We start from the raw sequence: 26,934 nt of genomic DNA, 5'->3' as shown, positions 1-26,934 counted from the left end.
CTAATCACTGTATTGCTGACAATATACTGATACTATACTTGGTATCTTCAATGTTGATATTTGTATAGATCCGCTGCTGCACATTTCATCATTTAATTAACAAGCCTACTAATGATAAAGGTGGAGAAGTCCATCGACTAGGCAATGCTGCAGAGCCTGTTGTCATGTTAGAACATTCTCATTAGTGCTGCAATTAGCACTTAAATTGGAGCTATGATTGGAAATATCTGCTACCAAAATGGCAAGCCCGCTCATTGTATGACACTGGTAATAGTAAATGGCTTAAAAAAAATGGAGAGTTGTGGATAATTCGATTGAGATGCTGGAGGTGATTTGAAATGGGTTTATTATTTTTACCTGGGCAACATGGCTTGATGGTAACTCTTGGCCTATGATAGATGCAAAAATGCTGTCCTTTCCATTGCAGGCAGTGATCAGCTCGGGGAGTCCATCTATTGGTCCATTGTAGCCTCTTCTGTCTGCCCTCCCCTTACGGTTTGACCATTTTCTACAGCATGAAAAGACATTCAACATTACCATAAATGGACACTCACGTTACCATTTTTTAATAGCAAAAGATGCCATTCACAAATAACATCGGTCAGTTTAATCAAGTGTTTAAAAAAAAAAAACAGCAGTTGTTTTCACCTGCATATGTTAAGTCACCAAAGTGCCAACTGATCTCAATTATGAATGGTAAAAGTTCTAATTTTTGTCTTTTTTTGACAATGAAACTCACTAATGTTTTTTTTTTTTTTTTTTACTGAAAATAGATAAGAACAGTCAACCGAATATTAGATTTAGTCATAGTTGAACACATTCAAAAACTGTTTAAATTCAACATTTTAAGTAATAAATAAAATACATATATATACATTAATATAAATATACAATATTTATATATGAAATGAATAATATAATATTATTTAATACTAAATATCAACATTTAATAAATTAAACATTACCTAAATGTTTTATTTACATTTTTCAATCGATTTTGAACATCCTTTCAACTGCTGCTTCACCAATTGGGCATTTGAAATTCTAAAATTTCTTCAGACTTTCTTCCTTTAGTTGTTGAGTGCACTATTGTAATGTCCTACGGTAATTAGGATCAATTGTCAGTTACTAACACAGTTGCAAACAATTCTGCAAAAACCATCGTAGACTTTTACTTAGATATTCTCATGTGCAGATTCACATAATTGTCAATGAGGTCCATCATAATAATTTAGGCAAGGAAAGGAAAGTCAATTTACGAGTACAATTCGTCGCAAGACACTTCAAAGTACTTTACAGAAAGAAAGAAAGCAAATAAAAATAAAATCATCATAAAAACATTCATAAATTAATTCAATTAAAATCAAGGGCCTGTAGATAAAATACTTTCAGTTGTGACATACAAAGTTAATTTATTGACACAATGTAACACTGGTAGTGTCAGTAAGATACACTCAAAAATATTTAACACTCATTGTAAATAGACTTGAAGTTGTTTGCAATTTGTCAATAAAAAACAAAAATAAGTTTGCCACAATGCAGTATTTTTGAACTGTTAAAGATTGTACTTTTCAAAAATAAATGGTTGAAACTTGAGTGTAACAATAAATTGAAGAATAGTTTTCTCAATGCATTTGCCTGACAAATTACGATGTATTAATAATGGTTTACCTGAACAGGTAGAGGTCCTGCTGTTCCACATGTGGCAGGGTCAGTAGCGACGAATCGTGGAGCCACCGGCCTTGGACAATCATCTGCACGAGGTTGCAGATACTTAAAGCTGTAACAAGCCAGCCCTCATTGGCTGCAACATCAAGCAAGGCCTGAGGAGACACGGCAGAAGGATGTGGTGTTTGCATGAGAGGAGTGTGAACCAACCTTTCATAGAAAGGGATTACATTTTAAAACAACTTTTGAAAAACCTACCTCTGCCTACAAGCCTTTTTAAAACCTTTGCCCAAGACGCGTACTCTGAGTGTATGTATTTATACTCTGCATTCAAGTCATTACCTCAGTGATATTATTATTAATATCCTAACACATGCCAACTTTATCCTGTATTTGCTTGTAGGTAAATTGACTTTCACTTTGTCATAAAATGTTATTGAAATATTTTGTTGGCATGGGTGCACTAGCATATGCGGTATTAATTGGTTATGGTATTTGTTATTGTACATTGTTTGACTTCTTTCCTTAATCCATTCCATAATGCAATCCCACATACTGATATACTAAAGATTTTAAGTGTTGTATGCGCATAGAAATGTTTTATTTGTCCATAAAGTTATATTTATCCTTTTTTGTTGAGAAGAATTGTTGTATATTCTTGGGTAGAAGGTTATAGTTTGCTTTGTGCATAATTATAGCTGTTTGCAAATGCATCAAATCATTGAATTACAATATTTTTGATTAAATAAATAAAGGATTTGAATGTTATCTATATCCGACATTATGTATTATTTTAACTGACCTTTAGTGAGGTGTTTTTCGGTCCAGAACATATTTAGCTTTATTCATTATTGAAGCATATATTTCATGAGAGTTCCAGTTCATTTTATCATTTATTATTACTCTGAGGAATTGTATTTCTTTTACGCTGTCTATTTGTATTTGTTTGTTTTATCTTCTACTGTTACCGAAAAGCATTTTGGTTTTACTGGGATTCATAGTCTGTTTTTGTCAATTTCTTTCATTTATTAATTTTTTCTGTTATTTGTATTAGCTTTCTCTATTCTCTGCTGAACAAAATGGGGTCATATTATCCATAAATAGTATTTATTTTACCCTGTCAATGACTACACTGTCTATTTGTATTTGTTTGTTTTATCTCCTACTGTTACCGAATAGCATTTTGGTTTTACTGGGATTCATAGTCTGTTTTGGTCAATTTCTTTCATTTATTAATTTCTTCTGTTATTTGTATTAACTTTCTCTGTTCTTTGCGAACAAAATGGGGTCATATTATCCATACATAGTATTAGCTTTAAGTCTATTTTAACTTTACAAATGTCGTTTATATAGAGATTAAACAATTTTGGTCCCAGCATTGATCCTTGGGGTACGCCACAATATATATTTAGTGCTGTAGACGTGTGTACGCCTATTGGTTAAGTAGCTTCTTACAAAATTTAAGACCAACCCCTTTGATGCCATACCGTTCTAATTGGTTAATTAAGATGACGGATATTGGATGAAAAGGGATTGGTAGAACTTGTAGGTTAGGAGGAGGATTGTGTACTAGAGATGAGAACTTGAGTGAGAAGCTAGTGAAATGGATGATTATAGTGATGTGTTGCTCGGACTTGATGTGGTTGATTTTTTTTCTATATATTGGAGCTTTTCCAAGATTTTGCTCAGTACATCAGCCAAGGAGTCTGAAAGTAATGGCAGCAGTCTGGATATGTTTTTGAGGGGTTACAAAGCCAATTGAGTAAATAATGCAATGTGTGACCGTAATAAGCGGGTGGAGTCATGCAGGATAACACTTGGGTTCTAATCCCATACGGACTAACCAGATAGAAAAGTGACCAAAGGATGTGGATTTCTTCCTGTCTTTTCAAAAAACATACTGTACACCCAGATCCATTTCATTCTATTACAACCTCAGAATAGGGTAATAACAGCGTTATATTCTTACTTTTACCCACTCTTGGAATTTGGATTAATAGTTAAATAAAACAAAACAATACTACCTCAATTAAAAGCGACACAAATTATATGTCATTGCAGTATACAGCAGCAAGAACCTCAAAGAGGTAACCACACTCATTGGCAGTATGACTCCCAGATACACGGTATGGAAAATTACAAGCACATGTACATATGTACAACCACAAAAACATGCCCCAGGGTGTGGAGAATGGCTTACATACGTCCTGACATGGTCCAAAATGCAAAAGGTGCAGAATAAACGAGAAATGTGTTATAAATTGCATAAAGAAATGTCGGACAAAGTTATTGTAAGGTGATAAAGTGTTGCACACTACTAATAACTAAAAAAAAGAAGAAGAGTGGTGAGTGGTGCGGACAGCAAATGTGTTCCTGAAAAAAAAATTAGGCTTAAAGTGTGTGGGAAATAATGATCAAATCCCCTGCTGATTTGGAAAGATTACCTACTCCTTTACAAAGACATGAGCAGTTATTATTATTCTTATGGTTTTCTTTAACAAAAGGTCATGACCGAGGGCTCCTGTAAAAGGATATACAGTAAGGATATAATTTTTACAACTATCAAATCTGATTCAGAATCGATTATCGATTTGAACCGATTCTTGCACTGTATTATTTGGTATAAAAGGTATAATAAATCCTCCTCAAAACAGGTAAAAGGTTACAAAAGTTCCTCTTGGCTGTGGACAAATTACCTTTAAGTGTTCTTTGAGAATAAACTTGATTTTTTTTTAAATTTTACTTTCGATTTTTGAAAATTAGAAATCGATTTAGAATCCGAATAAATAAGAACTGCGATTAGGATGTGTTTTTGTCTCCCTGTGCAGGGTGTAAAACTCTTTAAAATTAGGAATGCAGTTTAAAGAATGTACAAATTTCAACAAATAAAAAAACCCAATTAAAGGCAAATACTTTTGAAATGTAAAACAAGAGTGTTTAAGACTCTTGGGCCTTATTGTCATTGTATTGTTATGAAATCTAAATGATTGTCTTTGTGGTGTGGACCACTGCAACCATTTAAGGTGAAATTACCATGGAGTGAGAATTTACAAGTTTTTCTTCTTCCCACTCCTTTTTGGCCTCATCAAGTCGCAAAAAATATATATTTTTGTCGATTTAATATAAGAAGAAGGTGTAAATGTGGATGTTGTACTTATGTTGTAAATATTGTATATACTGTATCGGATTAAAATAAACAAATGAATGAAATAAAAATAACAGACGTCAGTAAAAATCTAATTAATTATTTAACATTTTACAGAAGCCCTCTTTAAGAATTATATTAACTTATTATTTCCACACCATTGTTTTTTTGCCGATTCCTCTTGTTTTCACAGTATTTGGTAGAGATTAGGGTTGTCCCGATACCAATATTTTGGTACCAGTACCAAAATGTATTTCGATACTTTTCTAAATAAAAGGAACCACAAAATATGGAATTATTGACTATAGTTTAACAAAAATGTTTAACATTAAACATACGTTTCTTATTGCGTTGAAAGAACAGTTTTGGCATTAAATAGTGAACATACAAGACAACTTCTCTTTTAGTAGTAAGTAAACGGGTTACAAAGGCTCCTAAATTGGCTACTGACGTAAGCAGTAACATATTGTGTCATTTATCATTGCATTATTTTGTCAAAATTAAAAAAAAATTTTTGTCATACAAAAATACAATCATGTGTGCTTACGGACTGTATCCCTTGCAGACTGTATTGATCTATATTGATATATAATGTAGGAACCAGAAATATTAATAACAGAAAGAAACAACCATTTTGTGCGAATGAGTGCGAATGAGTGTAAATGGGGGAGGGAGGTTTTTTGGGTTGGTGCACTAATTGTAAGTGTATCTTGTGTTTTTTATGTTGAATTAATAAAAAGTAAAAAATAAAATAATTTTTTAAATTTAATTTAATTTTTTTAAATTTCTTGGAAGTGAAGATCCACGGACCAGTACCGGGCCGCGGCCCGGTGGTTGGGGACCACTGTTTTAAAGCACCGCTTGCTGAGCAGCGCTTTAATATTCATAGCTCCACCTTAATTGTTAGGTTTAAAGCCAAAATACGTCCATTCTCCCTCTTCTGTCTTTACTTTGTTTCTGCTTGCAAGTGATGTGTGTATGTTGACTAAAATGCGCTGCGGCTTGTATGCCAGCATTGTCACCACAGCACACATCATGTCGATGAAAAAAAAAAACCTGTATTTTTCAAAAGCAGTATAGTACCGTTTTTAATACATTAGTACTGCGGTACATAATAAGCACCGGTAGACCGTACAACCCTAGTAGGGATATGAATCCCACAACAACTCACGATTAAATTCTGATTCTTAGGGTGACGATTTGATTCAGAATTGATTCTCGTTTACAACTGATCCTCACAATATATTATGTGGTAGAAAAATGATAATAAAACATTTACTCAAATATCCTCTTGCTGTACAGATACTGTACATATATCACATTGACAAATATTTTTTTTTGCTTCAGAACTAAGTAGACCTGACTAGAGACATCATTATGTATTTTCTTCTGACATCTGAGTGAATCACAACGATATATTGTATATGACTTAAATTTGACCGCACATACCTGACAGATCCGAATGGCATTGTCCAGAACGGTCTTGGTGTCAGTTGTGTAGTCGCTGCATGGTAACTGAGCATGGCTAAAGTGAGCCTGCAACAGCAAGTGCGTCTTTGTGTGAGCACTGTCATAGGAGTGAGGGTTGACCTCCAGGGGGAGCTGTTGAGCCAGCTGGCTGTTGAGTTGGTCTTCATTGTGTCTCACAGGCAGTTCTGCATACTCTTCTGCCTCCTAAGAGACAGACATTGAACATGTCAAACATTTGTTTTTATTTCCCAGCTCATTATCGCTAGTTTACCTATTCTTAGTTGGAAAATAATGCTATTTCCCACAATTACTCTAACACTCATGGCAGGTGATGCTCGTAGATCATCATGTCTCATTGGTAGTTATTTTCATGGTTACTGGCCTGAGTTTCTTACATTGTCCACAAGATGATGCCACTTGTTGTACCCTGTGTATTTACATTTAATATGAAAATGCCTTGTGCAAGTTGCTTATTGACATTGAACCCATGCCACCGTCTCGCAGGCCAAATTGAAGATGCCCGAGGGCCGTGGTTTGGACAACCCCGTTCTAAGGGAATGTAAAGCCTATTTAACACCATTAAAGAGCTACAGTAATACACTTGGCATCGCTCCCCTCTCAAAGGAACCAATTTGACAAATTAAAGTTTCGATGCAGTAATTGCAGTGACAAAGTATGAACTGAATAAACATACAGCTGAATCATTCGATGAACAAAGATTAGTGGATCCTTGCACATTAATGTCCTCACAAATTTGCAATTTTTTGTACAAATAAAAACAACAGAAGGTGATATTTTAGTCCAGGGGTCCCCAAACTTTTTGACTCGGCCCCCGAGTCAAATATATCTAAATATATATATATATATATATATATATATATATATATATATATATATATATATATATATATATATATATATATATATATATATATATATATATATATATATATATATATATATATATATATATATATATATATATATATATATATATACTGTATATATATACACACACCTCGCGATTTAGTCACGTTATAGATGTTATAGTATAAGTTTTAGTATACAATTTCCCTGAGCGGCTAGGAGACACAGAGAGTAACAAGCGGTAGAAAATGGATTAGAAAGGACTGATTTGAAAACATAATAATGAAAAAAAATAAAAATATATATTTTTTATTTATTTTTTTAACTTGGGACTTCCCGCGGGCCGTAGTTTGTTGTAGTCCAAGGGTGTCAAACTCCTGTTTGGTTATGAATTCCAAAAAGGGCCGTTTGTAACAGTGAATATACATGCATATAAAGAATAATCACCTCATGATGTTATTACACATTTCCCTAAGCATTTAATTATTATATTTTTACATAAAAATGATGGATTAACTTGCTTCAAAATCATAAGACAAGGTGATATGCATATATTGGAGTATGCATTTCTATTTGAACAAAAAACAAATGTTTAGAGCATGTTTGTTGCATGATCAGATAATATTAAAGTAAAAAAAAATGCAACTGCATGCAATACATTAATTTATTTCTGTCAAATTTGAAAGAATACATAAAGTAAAAAATATGAAGTACTTTATTGATGCACATTATTCACTGACCATAAAAAACGATGTGGCAGGCCAGATCTAGGCCCAGGGCAATGAATTGGACACAAGTGTTCTTGTCAGTATTTTGTGTTGGGCTCACAATGTGTAACCATTTTAAGAGGTGTTTCACACCCTCTACTGATATAACGCTGCACGCACATTTTTCTCCCGATGATCACATGTATATTGGTGTTTGAAGACAAAAAAATACATAAAAGTTGTTGACTCACTGTCAGAATGGAGAGAATATCCTTGATGGCAAGCTCAGCCCTCAGTCTTTCTTTAAACAAGCGGATGGTCTGGTGCTTCAGGTAGTAATATGAACCAATGCGACCATAAGTCAGAGGCTGAATCGCTCGGTCGTCCTAGAGCATCATAAACATATCAAGTCAAGTTTTAAGCCAGAAAATGAAACACATTAATATTTATCAACAAAAGCACACACCTCTTTTATCTCAATGCAGTAGGAGCACTCCAAGTCCCGCAGGTTCCTTTCCACCAGGTTGGAGAGGAATTTATTAATGGAATCATGGCTGATGTCTTCTAAACTGTAATAGCTGAACAAAGATTGAAAATCTTTCAGTCGAAGTCAGTTTGGATATTCTGACTATTAACTGTGTGGATTATAAGGCATTAGGAGGACACATTTTAAGTAGAAAGTAAACTATTTGGGAATTTATTTCATTACCGGATTGCCTTTATAGGTTTTAAATGTAAATGTACCCTTTAGTTAGCCATTCTGCTTAATGCAAAGTCACCATTGAGTGTTATTTTGTAGTTGAATTTGAAATAGTGTGTCCAAATAGGGCTGTTAACTACGTCAATGCATGTGAAAAAAAAATACAAAAATACACCCTGACTGGACTTAAGATAATACTGTTACCAAGTTTTGGGAAAGTAAGTGACATACATTTAAGTTAAACATTTGAGAAATGTTTATGTATGTCATTCTCACAATTTTTTTTTATTTGTGTCAATATAATGAATTCTTTTTTTATATTTATATATATTGTTTTTAATTAAGCTATCCTGTCAAGAGCAGGGACGCGCTGCTTGCAGTGTGATCCCAAGATGCAGAGAACAGCAGCCCGAATGCAGGTAATCAGTATTTTTAATAAACCAGTGCAGCGAGGAAGTGCACACAAAACATAATACAACACAGGGATACAAAGCAGTGTAGCAGAGGTTGCAGAAAACCACTACACAATGAAATGATCCATCCCCGTCTAAGGACAGGGCTGGCATATAAAGCAGCCTGATTGCCAACCAGGTGAGGGAGACATCACTTAGGCCAGAGGTGCAGTGACAGGAAATGAAAGCACACAGGAAGTGGAAACAAGAAATAGCGCTAGAAAATAAATAACACCATGCACAGGACAAACATCACATCCAAAAACTGTCACGAAGGCTCATGACAAATACAAACAACAAATTTTTCAATTGTCATTAAGCAGTGTGATTAACTTAGACAAACGTTATTGATCCACAAGGGAAATTGTTCCACACAGTAGCTCAGTTACAAAGGAAAGAAAAAAACGTTTGTACTCGTTAGAAATAGGGTTACAAATAGGGCTGTCAACTACGTCAATGCATGTGATTTAACACAAAAAAATTATCGCAATAATCACGTATAAATGCATATTAATCACTCTATTTATTTTGATCGCACATGCTCCTTTATTTATTTATTATTTCATCAGAAGTTTCAAAATATAGACACATGAATAAAGATCCATAAATGAAATAAAGGATATTCTCGCAACCACACCTCACTTTACAACTTGAATAAAAATGCAGCATACTTCTAAGTGATATAAGTAATGTCAGCTATATATTGGGGAACTGAAACTTCACTAAATAAAACTGAACAATTGTTTAAAGTGTATATTGAAAACGTCTGTTGGAGCATGCTTTACCGTGCACGATAGAGAATTGTAAAACTGTACAAAGACAGATATTAGATACTGTCATGTAAATATGATATATATAAGGCTATTTCTTTAGTTGAACAAAAGGACAAAGTCAAGACTCCATTCCTATGATAATTATGGGGAAATTCCCTCTGCGAGGATTTTAGCACGACAGAAAATACAATTTACTTGACTTTCTTGAGTGGGCCGGTGGATACCGCTAACCACGTGGGAAAACACAGTCTTTGTGTCATTCAAGGGGAATCAAAGCAACCAAGTTAAGATATCGATTAGGTTGGGGGATCTATACATTCGAAATAAAAGGCTAAATGAGTTAACATGATGCAAATACATCATGTATTACAATTAAAGAGGAAATAAAGCCCAAAATATATAGTCAATCAAATATACAATATGGTGAGGGTGGGAATAATGGTTGGCAAAACAACTAGAAATGTATTGCAAACAGGCAGCGATGATCAGCAGTTTGTAATAAGCGGCAAGGGCAGCGCATGAGTTTAGTAGTAATTATTTGATTTTAATTTTGTGAGGAACAGTGGTGGCTGTTGCAAACAGTGTGTGATGTATGTATCAGATCCTAACCTGGGGTTCATCACCAATCGTCTGAAAAAGTACGTCCAGGTGATGTAGTCCATTGCATCCTGCTTTGACAAAATGGTTCCAGCAGCAATCTCAGCATTCAGGTGGTCTGACAACACACTGAGGAGGCTACAGAAAACAACAATACATTAATTGCTACCTTTCACAGTAAGCCTCGTTCATATAATCTATATAGTGCAGATACCATAATTTGAAAATCAAAGCCTCACATTAAGATTTACCTAATCCCAAAATGAAAAAGTTATGAGCCGTAAGGAGGTGGTTTTATCAATTACATCAATATTTGTTATGAAAAAACCCAGTCTTTTTAACAAATACTTGACAAACTGCATGTTCAAATAATATACAATGTTGTACATAAATGTATTATTCTTACCTCCTTTACTCACATTACTAAAGAGAAGTGCAGATTAATACGAATTTAAACAGCCCAAATATTATGAGTGTTTGGCAGTTCATCTCAATTATTTTCATGACGCCCAAGAGGGACAGAATGTTTTTTCTGTGACCCATCTGATTTGAATTACTATTGAAAACTTGATAATAATCATTTATCTACCTGTAACAAGTTAAGTTTTTTATATATTCCGCCAAGGAATACTTTTTTCTTTTCATTCCTATAAAAAAAATTTCTTTTAGACTTCGACAAACTATTGATCCCCCAAGGGAAATATTTTATCACATTAGCTCAATTACAAGAACAACAATCCACAAACCATCTCTTCACATCCTCTGTGCTTGTCTATTACTGTGTACTAACTACAACAGAAACAGGGAGCCTCTTGTTTAGATTGAATACTGCTGCCCCCTAGCTGCAGGTTTGTGTATCGCGTTTAAATACCAGAGTGTAGTAAATAAAAAAAACAATCTTCCCTGCCGCTCGCGATGCCCCAGGGCTTCCAAACTCACTATTTGAGAAACACTGGACAAGAAAATCCCTTGCCAAGATGAACTGTAAAAATTCAAGATTACTCACCTGGACTCCACTGGGAAAGGCTCATAAAGAAATTTCTTGTAGAAATCTTTTTTGATGTCATGGACAAGAATAACTGCTTTGCCCTGGTCATCAAACTGAGGGCGACCTGCTCGGCCCATCATCTGCAAAACATCTAAACAAAAAATAGAAACACCTCAGGTCTACAGTCTGACTCCATACATACAGTACAGGAATTTATTGCTTCCAAATAAAACATTTTATGAAGATAAACACTGGTTTAATACATTTGTAATACATTCCACTGCCATGTCAGCTGTCAGATCTGACAGCAAGAATGGAGCACTGTCCCCTGATTTACAGGACAGGTATAATAGACGTAGTTTAATTGACAACAACAAAAGAATCAGTCAAATCTAAATGTCCTCACACTATATCATTTGAAACCATAAGGGTTCCTGCTTCGATAGATATCTTCAACTTTAGACTGGAAGTGTGTGGCACAGTGCTAAAGCAGAACAGGTGGACCTTTGACTTGGAACTCTGCTACCTACGCAAATATAGTCAGGGTCATTGTTGGAAGTTGCATGTGGCAGAGCACTGCCAATATTAAGTGTATAAGATTATACAGTATTCAAGACTATAATATTGTCAATGTACTGCGGCTGCAGTAAATATATGTAGCATAAATCTCGGCCAATCATATCCTTCTTTTTTACGTGAAACATTTAAGAACTTAAACAACTTTATAAAACAGGGGTGTGAACCTTTAATAGCACCTGTACACAGGTGTAATAATAATAATAATAATAATCCCCTCAATTCCCCCCCAAAAATGTATTAACTCGCTGGACTATAAAGACAATATACCATACATCCGTAAACGTGGATGCATATGCAATCATATTTATCTGTACAGTAATCTATCTATTTATATCTGCACCTTCTTTTGTAAATGCAAACACTTTGCACCTTATTGCTCTTTTATCCCGCACTACCACAAGCTAATTCAACAAAATGTTGTTCCTAGTTGTACTGTAAAGTTGAAATTTGAATGACAATAAAGGAAGTCTAAGTCGAAGTCTAATATACAAGGATGACAAACTTAAAGGCCTACTGAAACCCACTACTACCGACCACGCAGTCTGATAGTTTATATATCAATGATGAAATCTTAACATTATAACACATGCCAATACGGCCGGGTTAACTTATAAAGTGACATTTTAAATTTGCCGCTAAACTTCCGGTTCGAAACGCCTCTGAGGATGACGTATGCGTGTGACGTAGCCCGGCGAACACGGGTATGCCTTCCACATTGAAGCCGATACGAAAAAGCTCTGTTTTCATTTCATAATTCCACAGTATTCTGGACATCTGTGTTCGTGAATCTGTTTCAATCATGTTCATTGCATTATGGAGAAGGAAGCCGAGCAAGCAAAGAAGAAAGTTGTCGGTGCGAAATGGACGTATTTTTCGAACGTAGTCAGCCACAACAGTACACAGCCGGCGCTTCTTTGTTTACATTCCCGAAAGATGCAGTCAAGATGGAAGAACTCGGATAACAGAGACTCTAACCAGGAGGACTTTTGATTTGGATACACAGACGCCTGTAGAGAACTGGGACAACACAGACTCTTACCAGGATTACTTTGATTTGGATGACAAAGACGCAGACGTGCTACTGTGAGTATGCAGCTTTGGCTTTTTTTTGCGTATGTACGTAACTTTTTTAAAATATATAAGCTTTATGAACCTTGGGTTAGGTGAACGGTCTTTTGGGCTGAGTGATTGTGTGTGTTGATCATGTGTTTGAATTGTATTGGCGTGTTCTATGGAGCTAGGAGCTAGCAGAGGAGCTAGGAGCTAGCATAACACGTACCGTACCGTACGTGCGCGTCACGTACGTAACTTTTTAAAAATATATAAGCTTTATGAACCTTGGGTTAGGTGAACGGTCTTTTGGGCTGAGTGATTGTGTGTGTTGATCAGGTGTTTGAATTGTATTGGCGTGTTCTATGGAGCTAGGAGCTAGCAGAGGAGCTAGGAGCTAGCATAACAAACACGCAGGTGTTATTATGCAGGATTAATTTGTGGCATATTAAATATAAGCCTGGTTGTGTTGTGGCTAATAGAGTATATATATGTCTTGTGTTTATTTACTGTTGTAGTCATTCCCAGCTGAATATCAGGTACCGTGAGTATGCAGCCTTGGCTGCTAAACATTCGATAACTTGACCGTATGTGCGCGTCACGTACGTAACTTTTTAAAAATATATAAGCTTTATGAACCTTGGGTTAGGTAAACGGTCTTTTGGGCTGAGTGATTGTGTGTGTTGATCAGGTGTTTGAATTGTATTGGCGTGTTCTATGGAGCTAGGAGCTAGCAGAGGAGCTAGGAGCTAGCATAACAAACACGCAGGTGTTTTTATGCAGGATTAATTTGTGGCATATTAAATATAAGCCTGGTTGTGTTGTGGCTAATAGAGTATATATATGTCTTGTGTTTATTTACTGTTGTAGTCATTCCCAGCTGAATATCAGGTCACCCCCGGCTCTCACAGCATCTTCCCTATCTGAATAGCTTCAACTCCCCACTAGTCCTTCACTTGCACTTTACTCATCCACAAATCTTTCATCCTCGCTCAAATTAATGGGGAAATTGTCGCTTTCTCGGTCCGAATCTCTCTCACTTCATGCGGCCATCATTGTAAACAATAGGGAACTTTGCGTATATGTTCAACTGACTACGTCACGCTACTTCCGGTAGGTGCAAGCCTTTTTTTTATCAGATACCAAAAGTTGCAATCTTTATCGTCGTTGTTCTATACTAAATCCTTTCAGCAAAAATATGGCAATATCGCGAAATGATCAAGTATGACACATGGAATAGATCTGCTATCCCCGTTTAAATAAAAAAAATTCATTTCAGTAGGCCTTTAAGCTGCGCAAACCTGTTATGGGGTAGTCCACGTATCGTCTTGTTTTTCCATCGTAGTATTCAGTTCCTTTAACAACCACCAGATGAGCAGGAAAGTTTACTCCCCAAGCCAGAGTGCTTGTTGCAATCAAAACCTGAAAAAAGACAGGATTAGTACTGAGATTCAAAGACAATAGTGAACACTTAACAAATAAATATACTATACAACAGTAAAAACAAAAAAATCACTTTGTGCTTGAGTTTTTAAAATCAAACCTGGCGCAAACACAGTAAGGTTGTACCTGGATCTTGCAGTTGACAAACAGTTCCTCCACGGTCCTCCTGTCTCGCTCGTGCAAGCCAGCGTGGTGCATCCCGATTCCAAAGGCCAGAGTTAGCTTCAAGTTAGAATCTCGTACTGTGGCGATGATGTCCTCAATCTAAAGAAACAAATCCAATAAAAAATAACTGAAAGCCAAGGTGAAACCATGAATAGCGAAGACAATGCTGGGAGACAAGAACGATTTCATACACAGAAAGCTCACACACAAGTAGGTGTGGGTACTATTCACATGTGAATCGATACAGTACCGATTCCCAGATAGCGGATCTCAACCGTTCCAATTTTCGGTACTTTTGTGTGTGTTCATGTGCTGATAAATGTTCATTTGTTTTATGGTGAAATGATTTTTTTCCTTTAACATTTTACAGTGAACTGATAAGCATAACTGTGCTGTCCAGTTGTTACATATTGTTTTCTTACACTTCTGACTCTCATTATTACATAACAGATTTTGCCTGCAATTGCAATTTCAAGATGTTGGATGGCAGTACTGTATAGGCTAACTTGTGTTGCCTATTCAGGGAGGAGTCTTGCCATTACGCTGAATCTCGTCTTTTGTTGCGCCCTACAAGAGTTTATACTGTAAGTATTATACTTATTACACACCAGCTGTTCGATTGTTTCGTGCATCTTAGTTGCAGTTTTCAGTACTAAATTTGGAGGTGTTGAAATTACCATGTAAAATCTCTAATGCTAATCAGTAGCATGTCTACGGCAATTCTAATGTAAATTAGCATTAAGTGGAGTCTTGCTGTATGTTCGAATGTTTTCTCTCACGCATACTTGATTTGTTGGCATGGAAAATTCTAAGATTACTACCTAGAGGCAGTCCGATTTAGTCTAATCCGATTCTGCAAACCGGAGGTGACGTCAAGTGCAACAAAGGTATCAAAATAAGACACTTTTTGATTTTAAACAAACAACCGGTAGTACAGACAAACTTTTGCCTATCAAAGTACATCATTTGGTACCCATCCCTACACACAAGTTATTTTGCTGGTGTCAGTCAGTGTAATTTAATGTGGATACATTTTATGTTGCTGGCTCAGTTTTAAGATAACACATACATAGTTGTGCCAAATAGGTTTCATTCCAAATCTTCAGAATACGTCTCTGAGTACATTATTGGAAACTTTGCAATGTCTGGCATCTGGCCGCTACTCATGTCTTTAGGTTTTTTCTGAGTAAGCTGTTAGGCAAACAAACTAAGCATTCATACAAGCCCCGAGCCCAGATGACTGTGTGTAAAATGGAAAAGCACAACCCTAACACCAATTGGCCTGTCAGCAGAAACCACTTCCATCACAATTTTTTATCATGATGCACTAAAATTATAAGTTCCGAAAACAATGCTAACGGCCATAATATTTTGTATTCAACACATAGTTTTCATCCTGTGGTTTATAAAAGGGTGTGGATAATTTATGTATTCTTATTCTCTAAAGGCCATAATATTTTGTATTCAACTAATAGTTTTCATATAACACTAACAGAGACACTGAAAATGTGTGTTATTGTTTGTGCTATGGCGCCAACTTTCGGACGAGTTCGCTCATTGCAGGTGCTGCGGGTTGAAAATGTACTTCCTGTTTCGTGCCTTGAACCGGAAGTATACGTCCAGTTTTGTCTATTTGTCCATAGCATTTCCGCTCAAGATGATTCTTCATTCATCTTGCCAAGTGTAAATACATTTTACAATATAACTAAAACAATTCATACTTACTAAACCAACCCATTTGTGATGTCTGCAGTAATTTTCATGCATATTTGTACGAGCTATTGTAATGTTATCAAGCCAGCAGACGTTTACAGGTGTCTGTGTTAGTATTATAAATTAAAATAGCATTTTTTTGTATTTTCAGTTTCGTAAATTTACCAAGAGATCACTGTGGAGTTGAGTCTGTTTAGCTGATTGGAGAGCTAGCTTCCGCAGCTAACGGGTTCATATTGATGACTTCTGTTTTGTTTGATCAGCCGTTTTACTGCAGAGTGACAGACACCATTTGGAAACAATTAGGGTATGTATATAAACTTTTACAAAATATTTCGTATCGTATATTTCGTATGGTGTTTATAGTCCGGTGTGGCTAATATATGTAAAAGCATTTATTTATTCTGAAATTTTTTGGTTGCGGCTTAAATACCAGGGCGCTCTATAGCCTGGAAAATACAGTAACTAAAAAAGGCATGCATGGATGAGCTGTGGTATCACTGATCAATGTATTGTAGACAGTACTTCTCTCTCATCCTGATGTAGCCATTGTTTGGGGTTGTCTTCAGTTGCCAAGTATGCAATGAGGTCCAGGGCTGTCAGTCGAGTTTGACGTCGGGATGAGACAAAGATCAGCACTGGCTTAGCAGGAGAGTGGGTACGTATTGCTGTGAAGATACGCAAACATAGCATATGTCTAGGTTATGTTTTGCAATATACCGGTACCTGTATGTGTTGTGTTACTTCTTTGAGGCTAAAGTATGGGCAGTACATTGTTGCAACCAGCAAAGGTGCTGTTGAGTCAGTCGCAACTAGTTGGTGCTCAAATTAACAACATGACAAGAGCTAAGTGAAGTTCAACTACATCCACACTATGGAAAATCCTCCTCTAATACAGTACATTGCTGGTACTGAATTTCAGTCATGTTTTATTTTAATACGATTATGATTAGATCTCAGATGAAATATTGTATGCATGGTTTCAAAACTGTAGTGCACCTTGGAAGGTTGGTTTGTTCATGGTGGCCATGCGAGGGCAGTAGTGCTGTCCCGGAAATCCATGGATGTGAACTTCCAGTGGTACAGGGCGAACAGAAGGTCGGAAGTTAAACAAACCGACCTGTCGAACACAAGAGAAGAAGGGGTGCGGAGGGAAGAAAAAAGGGAAAACAGAAAGTATAATGTGAGCAGCTGGCACTTCTCAGCCCCATCTGGTGAAAATGTAAGTTTTCTGTCATTGTCAGTGAGCAACTGAAGCCAGACTGCTGCTACAGTGTCAAAGCTCTGTTATGTTTACAATATTCAATTCATATTACCAGCATTGAAATCAAAGTGTGATTAAAGATGCTGTAAACAGTGTGGTTTATCCGTTTATGTGCATGGAGATGTCTTAAAAGCCCTCATAATGAATTGCTGAGTTACAAATCAAGGAGCCCAGTACGAAACGTAGAAAGTAAAGCAGATAAATGATGGCAGAGAACTTGCTCAGTCTGTCACTTCTTTGGCTGCACTAATTAATTAAGCAATTATACAAAAAATGTGTGAGTAAATAAATATAAAAACTACCTAAAAGTAGAGGCAAAAGTTAGAATGATGCACATTCATGCTAATAGGTGTTTTACAGTACTGCCACCTAATGTATAGATTGTCAGTCTCTCGCAATGATGTCTGTGAATATACATCAAGGTAATCTAAAAAAAGCAATGTTTACATACTTAGGGTACTAGGGTTGGGTATCGAGTATCGATTGGAACCGGGACTAACTTTCCGATTCTCCCGGGAATCGTTCAAAAGTTTAAATTTCGATTCCTATTTTCGATACCCAGTCAGCCGACCGGAAAAAAAAATATCCGCCGAACCGGAAGAAGAAGCCGCTGAACACCAACGAAGAACGCCCACCGCCGGAAGTGTTAGCATAGCCGAGCGAGTCAGTCAAGCTCAAGCATGGATAGCGGGCGTCGGCGGTCGAAAGTGTGGCTTTACTTTATAAAAAAAAATGAAATAACCGCGAAATAACAGAGCTCCATGTCCATCAAGAAACGAGTGGAGAGAGAGCTGCAGATGTACCAGGATGTTCCACCGATACTTATGTCTGACGACCTTGCTACATGGTGGTGGTCCGGTGGAACCAACAAAAGACTTATCCTTTGCTGTCAGATCTCGCTTTCTCATATTTATGCGTTCAAGCTTCTTCCACACCCAGTGAACGTGTATTTTCCACAGCAGGAGACACTATCTGTCCAGAACGCTCACGCATCCTGCCTGAGAAGGCGGATATGGTCATTTTCCTAAACAAGAACTGTCTCTGATTTTATACTGTACCTGCTGCTAATCTGGACTGGGTTTTGCAAGTTGTTTCTTATTGTTTATTTGCTTTTCTGCACCAGGTTAGCCCATCAGTGGGAGCACGGTAACATTTTTAAGTACCTGCAGCATCATACACTTGTGTGTGTAAATGTGTTTTCATGAGGTTTCCTGCAGCATCATACACTTATGTGTAAATGTGTTTTCATGAGGTTTTCAAAAATAAAGCTCTCTTGAGGAAAGTGTACCCCTGGGAAAATGTATTCATAATGTATGATATTTATATTCAAGTTCATAGATTTGATATTTATATTCTAGTTGAAACAGCCCTGTGAGGAATTTATAGTAAAGTTCATAAAAAGTTAATAGAATTAAAATTGATGGAGAATGTCAGACTATTTCATTCAGAAAGACTGTAGGTTAGCTAGCTCATTTAAAATATCCTAAACTTTTTTTTGACCCGGCCTCTTAAAAGAATCGGAATCGAGAATCGTCAGGAATCGGAATCGTTCAAATTCAAACGATACCCAACCCTATAGGGTACAATAGAAATTTGTCAAAGCTGCTAACCTGAACGATTCCCAGCCAGTCAGCAAGGTCTCGAGCGTTAGCCAGAGCAGTAGACAAACCAACTACTCGAACAGTTTTAGAGGTGTGGGAGGAGATGAAGTTGGTCCTGGAGACGATGACTTCCAACACAGGACCTCTATCTTCCCCTGGAATCACATAAAACACACTCATTATAATGGTAGCAACAGGATTTCCCTTACATGTAACAGATCGTGGCGCTTTCTTGCTAAATAAATGCCGCCACTCACTGAAAAAAAGTTTTTTTTAATTTTTTTTACATTACTTTTTTTTTCATTACACAAAACACATTTCAATGATATCTACTATATATAGTCTAATATTTACATACTCTTGGCCAAATTAAGTTTGGAAAAAACTCTTAAATATAATAACAATTTCCCTCTATGATTTATTTAGAAAAAACAACAACAAAAAATGTGCATGTGAATCGCTTTTTAGCAGCCCAGCAGCTGGTTGCGCACCTGACACTCAGCAAAAGTAAGGGGAGAAAGTTAAAGAGAAAAAGGTATTTCAAGTTAAATTTCTCGTTCAAGCATGTATAAACTACCCTCATTTTGACATTATTACCCATAATAATGTCACACTTTACGGCGTGTGCATCTTCAAACCTCCGTTTGGGCATCGTTGTAGGCGTGTGCATGTTTTCTACGTGCGTGTGGGGTTTTCTCCGTGTACTCCAGTTTCCTCCCACATTCCAAAAACATCACGTTAGGTCTATTGGAGACTGTCAATTGTTCTAAGGGATGAATGTGAGTGTGAATTGTGGCATGACGATGTTAGCGCGTGCTGCATGGCGGTTTGAATGGCGGCACTTTATGCGCCTGGGTGCTTGCAGAGACGTGTTGTGAGTCAGGGCCTTCTGTGTCGAGGTAAGCTGTCTTGTGGGTTCGGCTCTGCTAGGGCTTTATGGGCGTCACTGGCAGGTAAGACGCCAAAATGCATACTATCTCAACTTTTGTACATTAAGACTCATGTCCTCTTTTGCAAGAGAGCTGCAGCTGTGTCCAAAGTGTGTGTCTTTGGACAACTATTGGACTGCGTCGTGTCCGCACTAAACCCCCCCATCTATGAGCATGGACTGATGAAGCCTACTGAGGTTCTGGCACCAACCGCTAGATTAGATCTGACTAATCTAATAAGTCTATGACCATTAACTGATGAAGCCTACTCGAATGAGAGGCAAACGTCTTCTAAGACAAACCAAACAATCCAGTTGTGATTGATTGAATGCCCTGAGAATAGTTTTTTATTACTAATACTTAGTACTGTAACACATTTATTTTTAAATGAATAAAACCTTTGTTTAGCCTCTTTAAAGAAAATGTATGCATCATTGCCAATCAAAATGATCATATCGTCATATATATGGTGATGTCATATCACACCCCCACCGCCACATATATAGTGGCAATTTAGGGGGAAAAAACCCTTAGCAATATACAGTATAGACTGATAACATCATAGTTTGTGATGTAAATTCACAATTATTATTGAAAGCTTAACTGACTCGGCATACAAATATTTTATTGTGTTGTTTCTGGTAATAAAAGATATTAAAGGGGAAATGCACTTTTTGGGGGGAATTTTGCCCATCATTCACAATATCTAAGTGAGACAAGAACACATATGTTTTTCTCTTTTTTATGCATTCTAAACTTGTAACATACGGCTTGTTGTAGACGGCTAAAAAGGCAGGTAATGGGAATTCGATCTATTCCGCCTGGAAAGCACTTTAAAACACACCCGAAAACCGCCATCCACGTTTTATATACACACTGTTAGTATGTGTGTAATGTATTTTCATAATAACATGTAATACTTAAGTATTTTTGTCATTTTAAGCATTACAGTGGAACATTAAAGCAGCACTAAGTAACTTTTCAACCTTTATAAAATGTTTTCATAACATTTAGGATGATACGTCGACTTACAACTAGTTGAATGACACCTCTGTCATGGCACTGAGCAACTTTGAGGAAGGTGGCAGGGATCCTGCCACTCAAAAAACTACAAATGTGCAGATTGCTTTACGGCATCTACACTTTCCCCTTTTCCCATTTGTTGCAAAGATGCGAACGCCTATGTGTAATTACTGCTATCATGGCAGAAGCTGCAAAACAACAACAAAACTAGAAGTTTTGTCTATGGAGACAAAAAAAGAAAAAGAGAAGCTACCCGGATAAAAGGACCGTCGAGGATCAACATTGGCCCGGCTTTCACTCGCTGGCGTGAGCTCAAAGACGAGGACGGATTTTCGATCGATGCTGCCTTGGCTCCGTTCCTGCTGGACTAGTAAGTACCTTTCGATGCTCAAATCAAAATTATAATTCCAAAGTTGAAATTTGCGTGGTAGCAATAAATAGCCACCAGCTTGATAGTTTGCAGTTTCACACTGACACAATCAGCCATGCATCAAACTCAAAAGTACTGTATACTGTATAAGGAAAAAAACAATACGATGACTGCAAAGTTAGAGTAAAATATGTAGGTTACTACTGTGGAAAGAGCAGTCATACTGAAGTGTCGTGGTATTATTGTGTCAGTTTGTATGTACGTGACAGTATTTTCTGATGATTTATGACGCTATGCGCTGGTCCTAATGGGAAATGTGATCTTCCTTCAGGCAAAACACTACCGCTTGGGTCCACTGGCACCGCCAAAATCAACCAAAATTTAACGTTTTTAAGTGGGACTTTCATGACACAGAATGCAACACAATATTTGCTATTTCCTTCAACAAAATACAACTATTAATAATAATGGCAGACTTCATCAGAGACAACGACTACTTTAGAACAAATGATGATTAAGAACCTTATATTTTTGGGCCTGAGTAAAGAGCGGATGAGCTACAAGTAGAAGTCGAGTGATAAGCAGATCCAGCTTTAGTAAAAGACTAAGCATCATGTGACAGTATTGCTAGGTGCTAAACAAGAAATACAAACTACGAACATAATAAAACAATCACTCACTGTACAATGTCTACTCTCAAGACCAACGTTAACTGTTTAGATGATGAATTAATCATAATCCTCACTGAGGTAAAAAAGGTGGTCGCAACCTAGCGTCTTTTTGTGTATTCTTTGCAATGTCTTCGGGGCTAAATTGAATATTAAATATATATATTTTATATAATATTATTAATACATTGAGTTTCAAAATTGACCAACTTATCTGCTTATGGCCACAAACTTCTACTATACAAGTGAAAGGCATAATTTATAATCCACCAGAAACGTTCACCAACTCAAAGGCGATGCAGCACCTCTCCGGCTCGGTATTTCAACAGCCACAAAAGCTAGTTACCGCTGTGATCAAGGCGTCGCTAAAAGTAGGTCCTCTGCGTTCTCTCTTATAATATTAATATCGCTAATACCTGGTTAATATTCAGGTCACGGCATGTAAATGGAGTATTGTTGGCGGGTTTTGGATCTTTTTTAAAGAGCTTTATGGGTGCAATAGATGACCCTCAGGAGTTACATTGTTAGCAGTGTAGTACAAAACAAATATTACAAATTAGAATGCATAAAAAGGAGAAAAACCTGTGCAGTCATTGCAAAAAAAACGTACTCATCACGCTTTAACATTCACTTACCAAGCAGGTGTATTTCATCAATGATCAAGATCGCTACTTTCTGAACATAGCTTCTGTTTTGCCAGCTTCTGCTCACTCCATCCCACTTCTCAGGTGTGGTGACAATGAGGTCAGCCTGCGCGATAGATCTCATATCTGGCGTCACATCGCCCGTCAACTCCACCACTCTACACACAGATATCAACGAGGACAGAAAGGACTTCAGATTGCTTATGTGTAAACATAACAACATGTATATAATCAGTGAATAAAGCAGTGTTTGTGGCTCATTTAATTATGTTAAGCAAATTTGTTTTTAAATAAAAAATCTACCAATACTAAACAATAACACAATTTGAGTACGATTGCTTGGCCATGTTATCATTTCAAGCCCAGTGAGCAATAAAAACAAGTGAACATGTTTTGCACACTAAACATCTTGTTGTGGACATAAAAGAAATATAATACATTTTATCCCTGTCAATTTTAAATTAAAGGGGACCTTTCATGAATTTAGTCTTTTCTGACTTATAAATGTTGTTACAATGTTGGATACTCGTGTTAAACAATGCCAAAGCGTCAAATCTTAAAGTTCATGCATTTTAATGTCAGCTTGCATGCAGTTTTGGATGCCTATTTGCAGGGTTTTGCGGTCTGCTACGTTGTGATGTCACAGCGTGGTGGACGTACTTATTTGGATATTAAGTCAAGCGCTTAGCCAAAAGGGAAATAAGTTATGATAACATAAAAAAGGTAAGATTAAGTATTGAAGTAGTATTTTCATCTAATGATGCGCATAAAACCGACATGCGGTGACATTAAACACGGATTTCAACTGTATGCAGAACGGCTGCTAAACAAACCCCCCACACGATAGGCCACCATATCTCCATATAGCTGCCGGGTAAATGCTTGTATATTATACTTCAATTTTGGACCTCCAAAATAAACATGTCCTCATCCATTTGTGTCAACGAGGTGAAATTACGTCTGAAAACCTTTGACAAGTTGACTTTGTGTCCGTCGCCGTCCAATATGACGTTTCTAAGAGTAAAATAGGACCCACCTTTAAAACTGAATATTTTATTTTGAATGTAAACCAAATACTTTGTGTTTGTGCATGACATCCTGTCCAACACAAGCAGATTTTAGCTAAATTGAACAGATTGGTTGCGGTGTCCAGCAAATGTAGAAGCTCTGCACATATTTAGCGGTGGGAACGGACACAGTGACTTGACTAAAAACGGAAAGATTCCGCCGCCGTTTCGTATTTAGTGGAAATCCAGGGTAATGGTGCTAAAAGCAGTTTTTTATGTAGAGTCTGAGTGTATCAAGTGTGCAGGTGTACCAAATGTTGTGACTGTGTGAATCTATACAAGGTTTATGAAGATTATTTTCAACCGCCTCTGATATACAGTGTACATTTTCCAAAGATAAATTATGATACTTTAGGAAAGAGTGATGCATGTTTCATTTGCAATCTGGGAAAGCCTCCAGAATCGAACATCTTTCAGACAGACTCAAAAAACAGTTTATAAATGTGACCGATGAGCAAATTTTACACCAAAGCATATCCAATACCAGTATTATCTAGACCACAATGAAGTTTTTTAAATGTAGATTAAAATCACCATAGGTCCCCTTCGAGCATGATTTTCATATTTTTACTTTATTTAAAACACACCAGATAGTTTTACCCTTCATGAATAGACATGAAAGTCAAGAAAATAGGGTAATGTTGTTCATTATGTCTCGCTAGTTACATCCAATTCTGACAGCTTGGATGTGTAAATATTTGTAAATGTGTGTTAATGTTATCTCGCCAAACTCACTTCTTTCCCAGTTTTTCCTCTATCCTGACTTTCCAGTCCTCAATTCTCTCTCTGACCAGAGCTTTGAGCGGGGCAATGTACACCACCTGAAAGCACAACAACAACAAAAACAGTGCAACGATGGGAAAAATGCCATCAATACAAAAGGCGTACAATTCTAACCTTGCTGCCAGGGTACTTGTCGAACACCCTAAACATGGCCATCTCAGCAGCAATGGTCTTTCCAGAGCCCGTTGGGGCCCCGAGTAAAACATTGGTATCAGTGTGATACAGTGTGTGGAAAATCTGAGTCTGGATAGGATTGAAGTGAGTGAACTTGTACAAGCTTTCAAACTCCCGGTTATCCAGAGCGCTCACTGGCAATGGCTGCAGGTCCAGCAGCTCTGTGAGGGAAATATAGTTGGAAAAATTGGAGATTAATTTCTTGTACAGAAAGTAAAATACAGGTATTATGCTTCTGTTTTAACTGTTGAGATACCAATTAAGATATCACATACTCAAACTGACAGTATCATGCAAATTTAAATCAAGTTAACTGTGTAAGGAAGCGTACCGGTGTGTGGAGGGTGTCGCTCAGGTAGGATAAGGTTCTGGAAATTGATGATGCAGACGGCTTCAGCACCAAGCCAACGGTCAGACACTGCCTTGATGTAGTACTGAGAGGGTAGCGGTTCAAAGATGGGAATTGTAAACACAATGTGCTGGGGCTCTGCAGTCACCACCTAAATGGAGTAAGGCACATGCCGGAATTGTTAAAACAAAAAAGTCATCATAATGAACACTTAAAGTATGATCTATACCAGGGGTAGGGAACCTATGGCTCTCGAGCCAGATGTGGCTCTTTTGATTACTGCATCTGGCTCTCAGATAAATCTTAGCTGAGACTGCTTAACACGATAAGTAATGAATAATTCTACTTGTAATCACAGTGTTAAAAATAACGTTCAAAATATAGAACATTCTCATGCATTTTAATCCATCCATTTGTTTTCTACCGCACCTGTTCAAGAAGTCGCATTACTGGTGAGAAGTATTGTATTTATTTTTGGTTAGCTTCAGAATAACAATGTAATTAAAAATAATAAGGGACTTATTATACTCTAAAAATGTTGGTCTTACTTAAAAATACACACATCTAGTTGTATTCAGTGTTAAAAAATATCATATGGCTCTCACGGAAATCCATTTAAAAATATTTGGCTTTCATGGCTCTCTCACCCAAAAAGGTTCCCGACCCCTGATCTATACTATAGTATAATGGCAAAAAGAGGTTGTGTACATTAAAACAGCACTGTAGTAACAACATGGCATAATTAACTATTGTTGACCAATGGTGAACTTTCAATTAAAAGCACTCTATGCGACTCAAAAATATAATAGCAAATATTTTCACACACGTGTAACATTGAATAAAGCAAAACACATTCTGGACTCTGCTGTTCACTGGTGCTACTATATTTGAACTACTATGCAGAGTTTAGCATTTAAGGAATGTAACACCTCGCTTTCCAGGTGATATACAGTATGTGCTTTCGTTTCTCTGTAATCATGTTGCACAGAACACTGACTATGTTATCTTTTAAAATTTGAGTTTGAGGTTCGACACAACAGGCTTCCATAGCTAGTCAATACAAAGTGCATAGCAGTAGACTGGCCTAGTAGTACAAAGTTGCCGGTCAATATTCTTTTTCACAGAGTTTGGTGAGTATATGCCTGTAATAAGAAATGTATTTGGTGTTTTATGTCAAATTTGTTTGGGTAAAGTCTAATTTGTTAAACGTTTGTACAAGTTTTAAACAATTGCAATGCCCACGCCGCTACGTTCTGTATAGATCAAAGTTGTTCTGTGGAAGACTATGAAATACTTGAAGTACACTACAATCACAAACCTACTGCACAAAGAAGCACTTAGAATAGTTTATCTTTCTGGTATGGCCGTCACACACATTTATTATTAAAAGAAAACATAAGAAGTTGTGCTTTGTGACATTTGAACATGCTCAAAATAAAAATAAAAATCCTTCAAATACATCTTTAAAACTCACTTAGATGTATAATTGTATACAAGTCTTAAGTCTATTTGCAGTGTCAAAAAAACCAACCTGTTTTTTTTGGAGGAGGAAATATTCAGAATGGTAGATGTGATCATTGATGGGATCCTCAACCCATAACCACCATGGCTCACCCACAGATCCATGCACCTAAACCATAGAAAATAGAACACAAACATATCTTGTTTTAATGCTTAAACAAATGGTACCCTAACATCAGCAAAATGCTGCTTTTAGTTGTCCGCCAGTATGACTGTTTGACACT

The 26,934-nt window shown here is 36.8% G+C and overlaps 1 protein-coding gene across 1 annotated transcript in view; it reads right to left on the bottom strand.

Annotated features, from left to right (window-relative positions):
- The window catches only part of ascc3 (activating signal cointegrator 1 complex subunit 3), a 407,454-nt gene that overhangs the window by 3,457 nt on the left and 377,063 nt on the right, over positions 1-26,934 (bottom strand). Inside the window, exons 23-39 of the mRNA XM_062063751.1 lie at positions 26,721-26,819; positions 25,172-25,340; positions 24,781-25,001; positions 24,619-24,704; positions 22,808-22,974; positions 19,192-19,337; positions 17,317-17,437; positions 16,843-16,985; positions 14,566-14,703; positions 14,298-14,418; positions 11,386-11,518; positions 10,392-10,517; positions 8,324-8,435; positions 8,109-8,243; positions 6,263-6,487; positions 1,672-1,823; positions 358-508 (exon numbers count right to left, since the gene is read on the bottom strand). Coding sequence (XP_061919735.1) covers positions 358-508; positions 1,672-1,823; positions 6,263-6,487; positions 8,109-8,243; positions 8,324-8,435; positions 10,392-10,517; positions 11,386-11,518; positions 14,298-14,418; positions 14,566-14,703; positions 16,843-16,985; positions 17,317-17,437; positions 19,192-19,337; positions 22,808-22,974; positions 24,619-24,704; positions 24,781-25,001; positions 25,172-25,340; positions 26,721-26,819 — 2,445 coding nt within the window. The remainder of the gene's footprint in view (positions 1-357; positions 509-1,671; positions 1,824-6,262; positions 6,488-8,108; positions 8,244-8,323; positions 8,436-10,391; positions 10,518-11,385; positions 11,519-14,297; positions 14,419-14,565; positions 14,704-16,842; positions 16,986-17,316; positions 17,438-19,191; positions 19,338-22,807; positions 22,975-24,618; positions 24,705-24,780; positions 25,002-25,171; positions 25,341-26,720; positions 26,820-26,934) is intronic.

The sequence above is a fragment of the Entelurus aequoreus genome, linkage group LG11 (assembly GCF_033978785.1).
Source record: "Entelurus aequoreus isolate RoL-2023_Sb linkage group LG11, RoL_Eaeq_v1.1, whole genome shotgun sequence".
Lineage (NCBI taxonomy): Eukaryota > Metazoa > Chordata > Actinopteri > Syngnathiformes > Syngnathidae > Entelurus > Entelurus aequoreus.
This window is presented reverse-complemented; position numbering and strand designations above follow the sequence as displayed.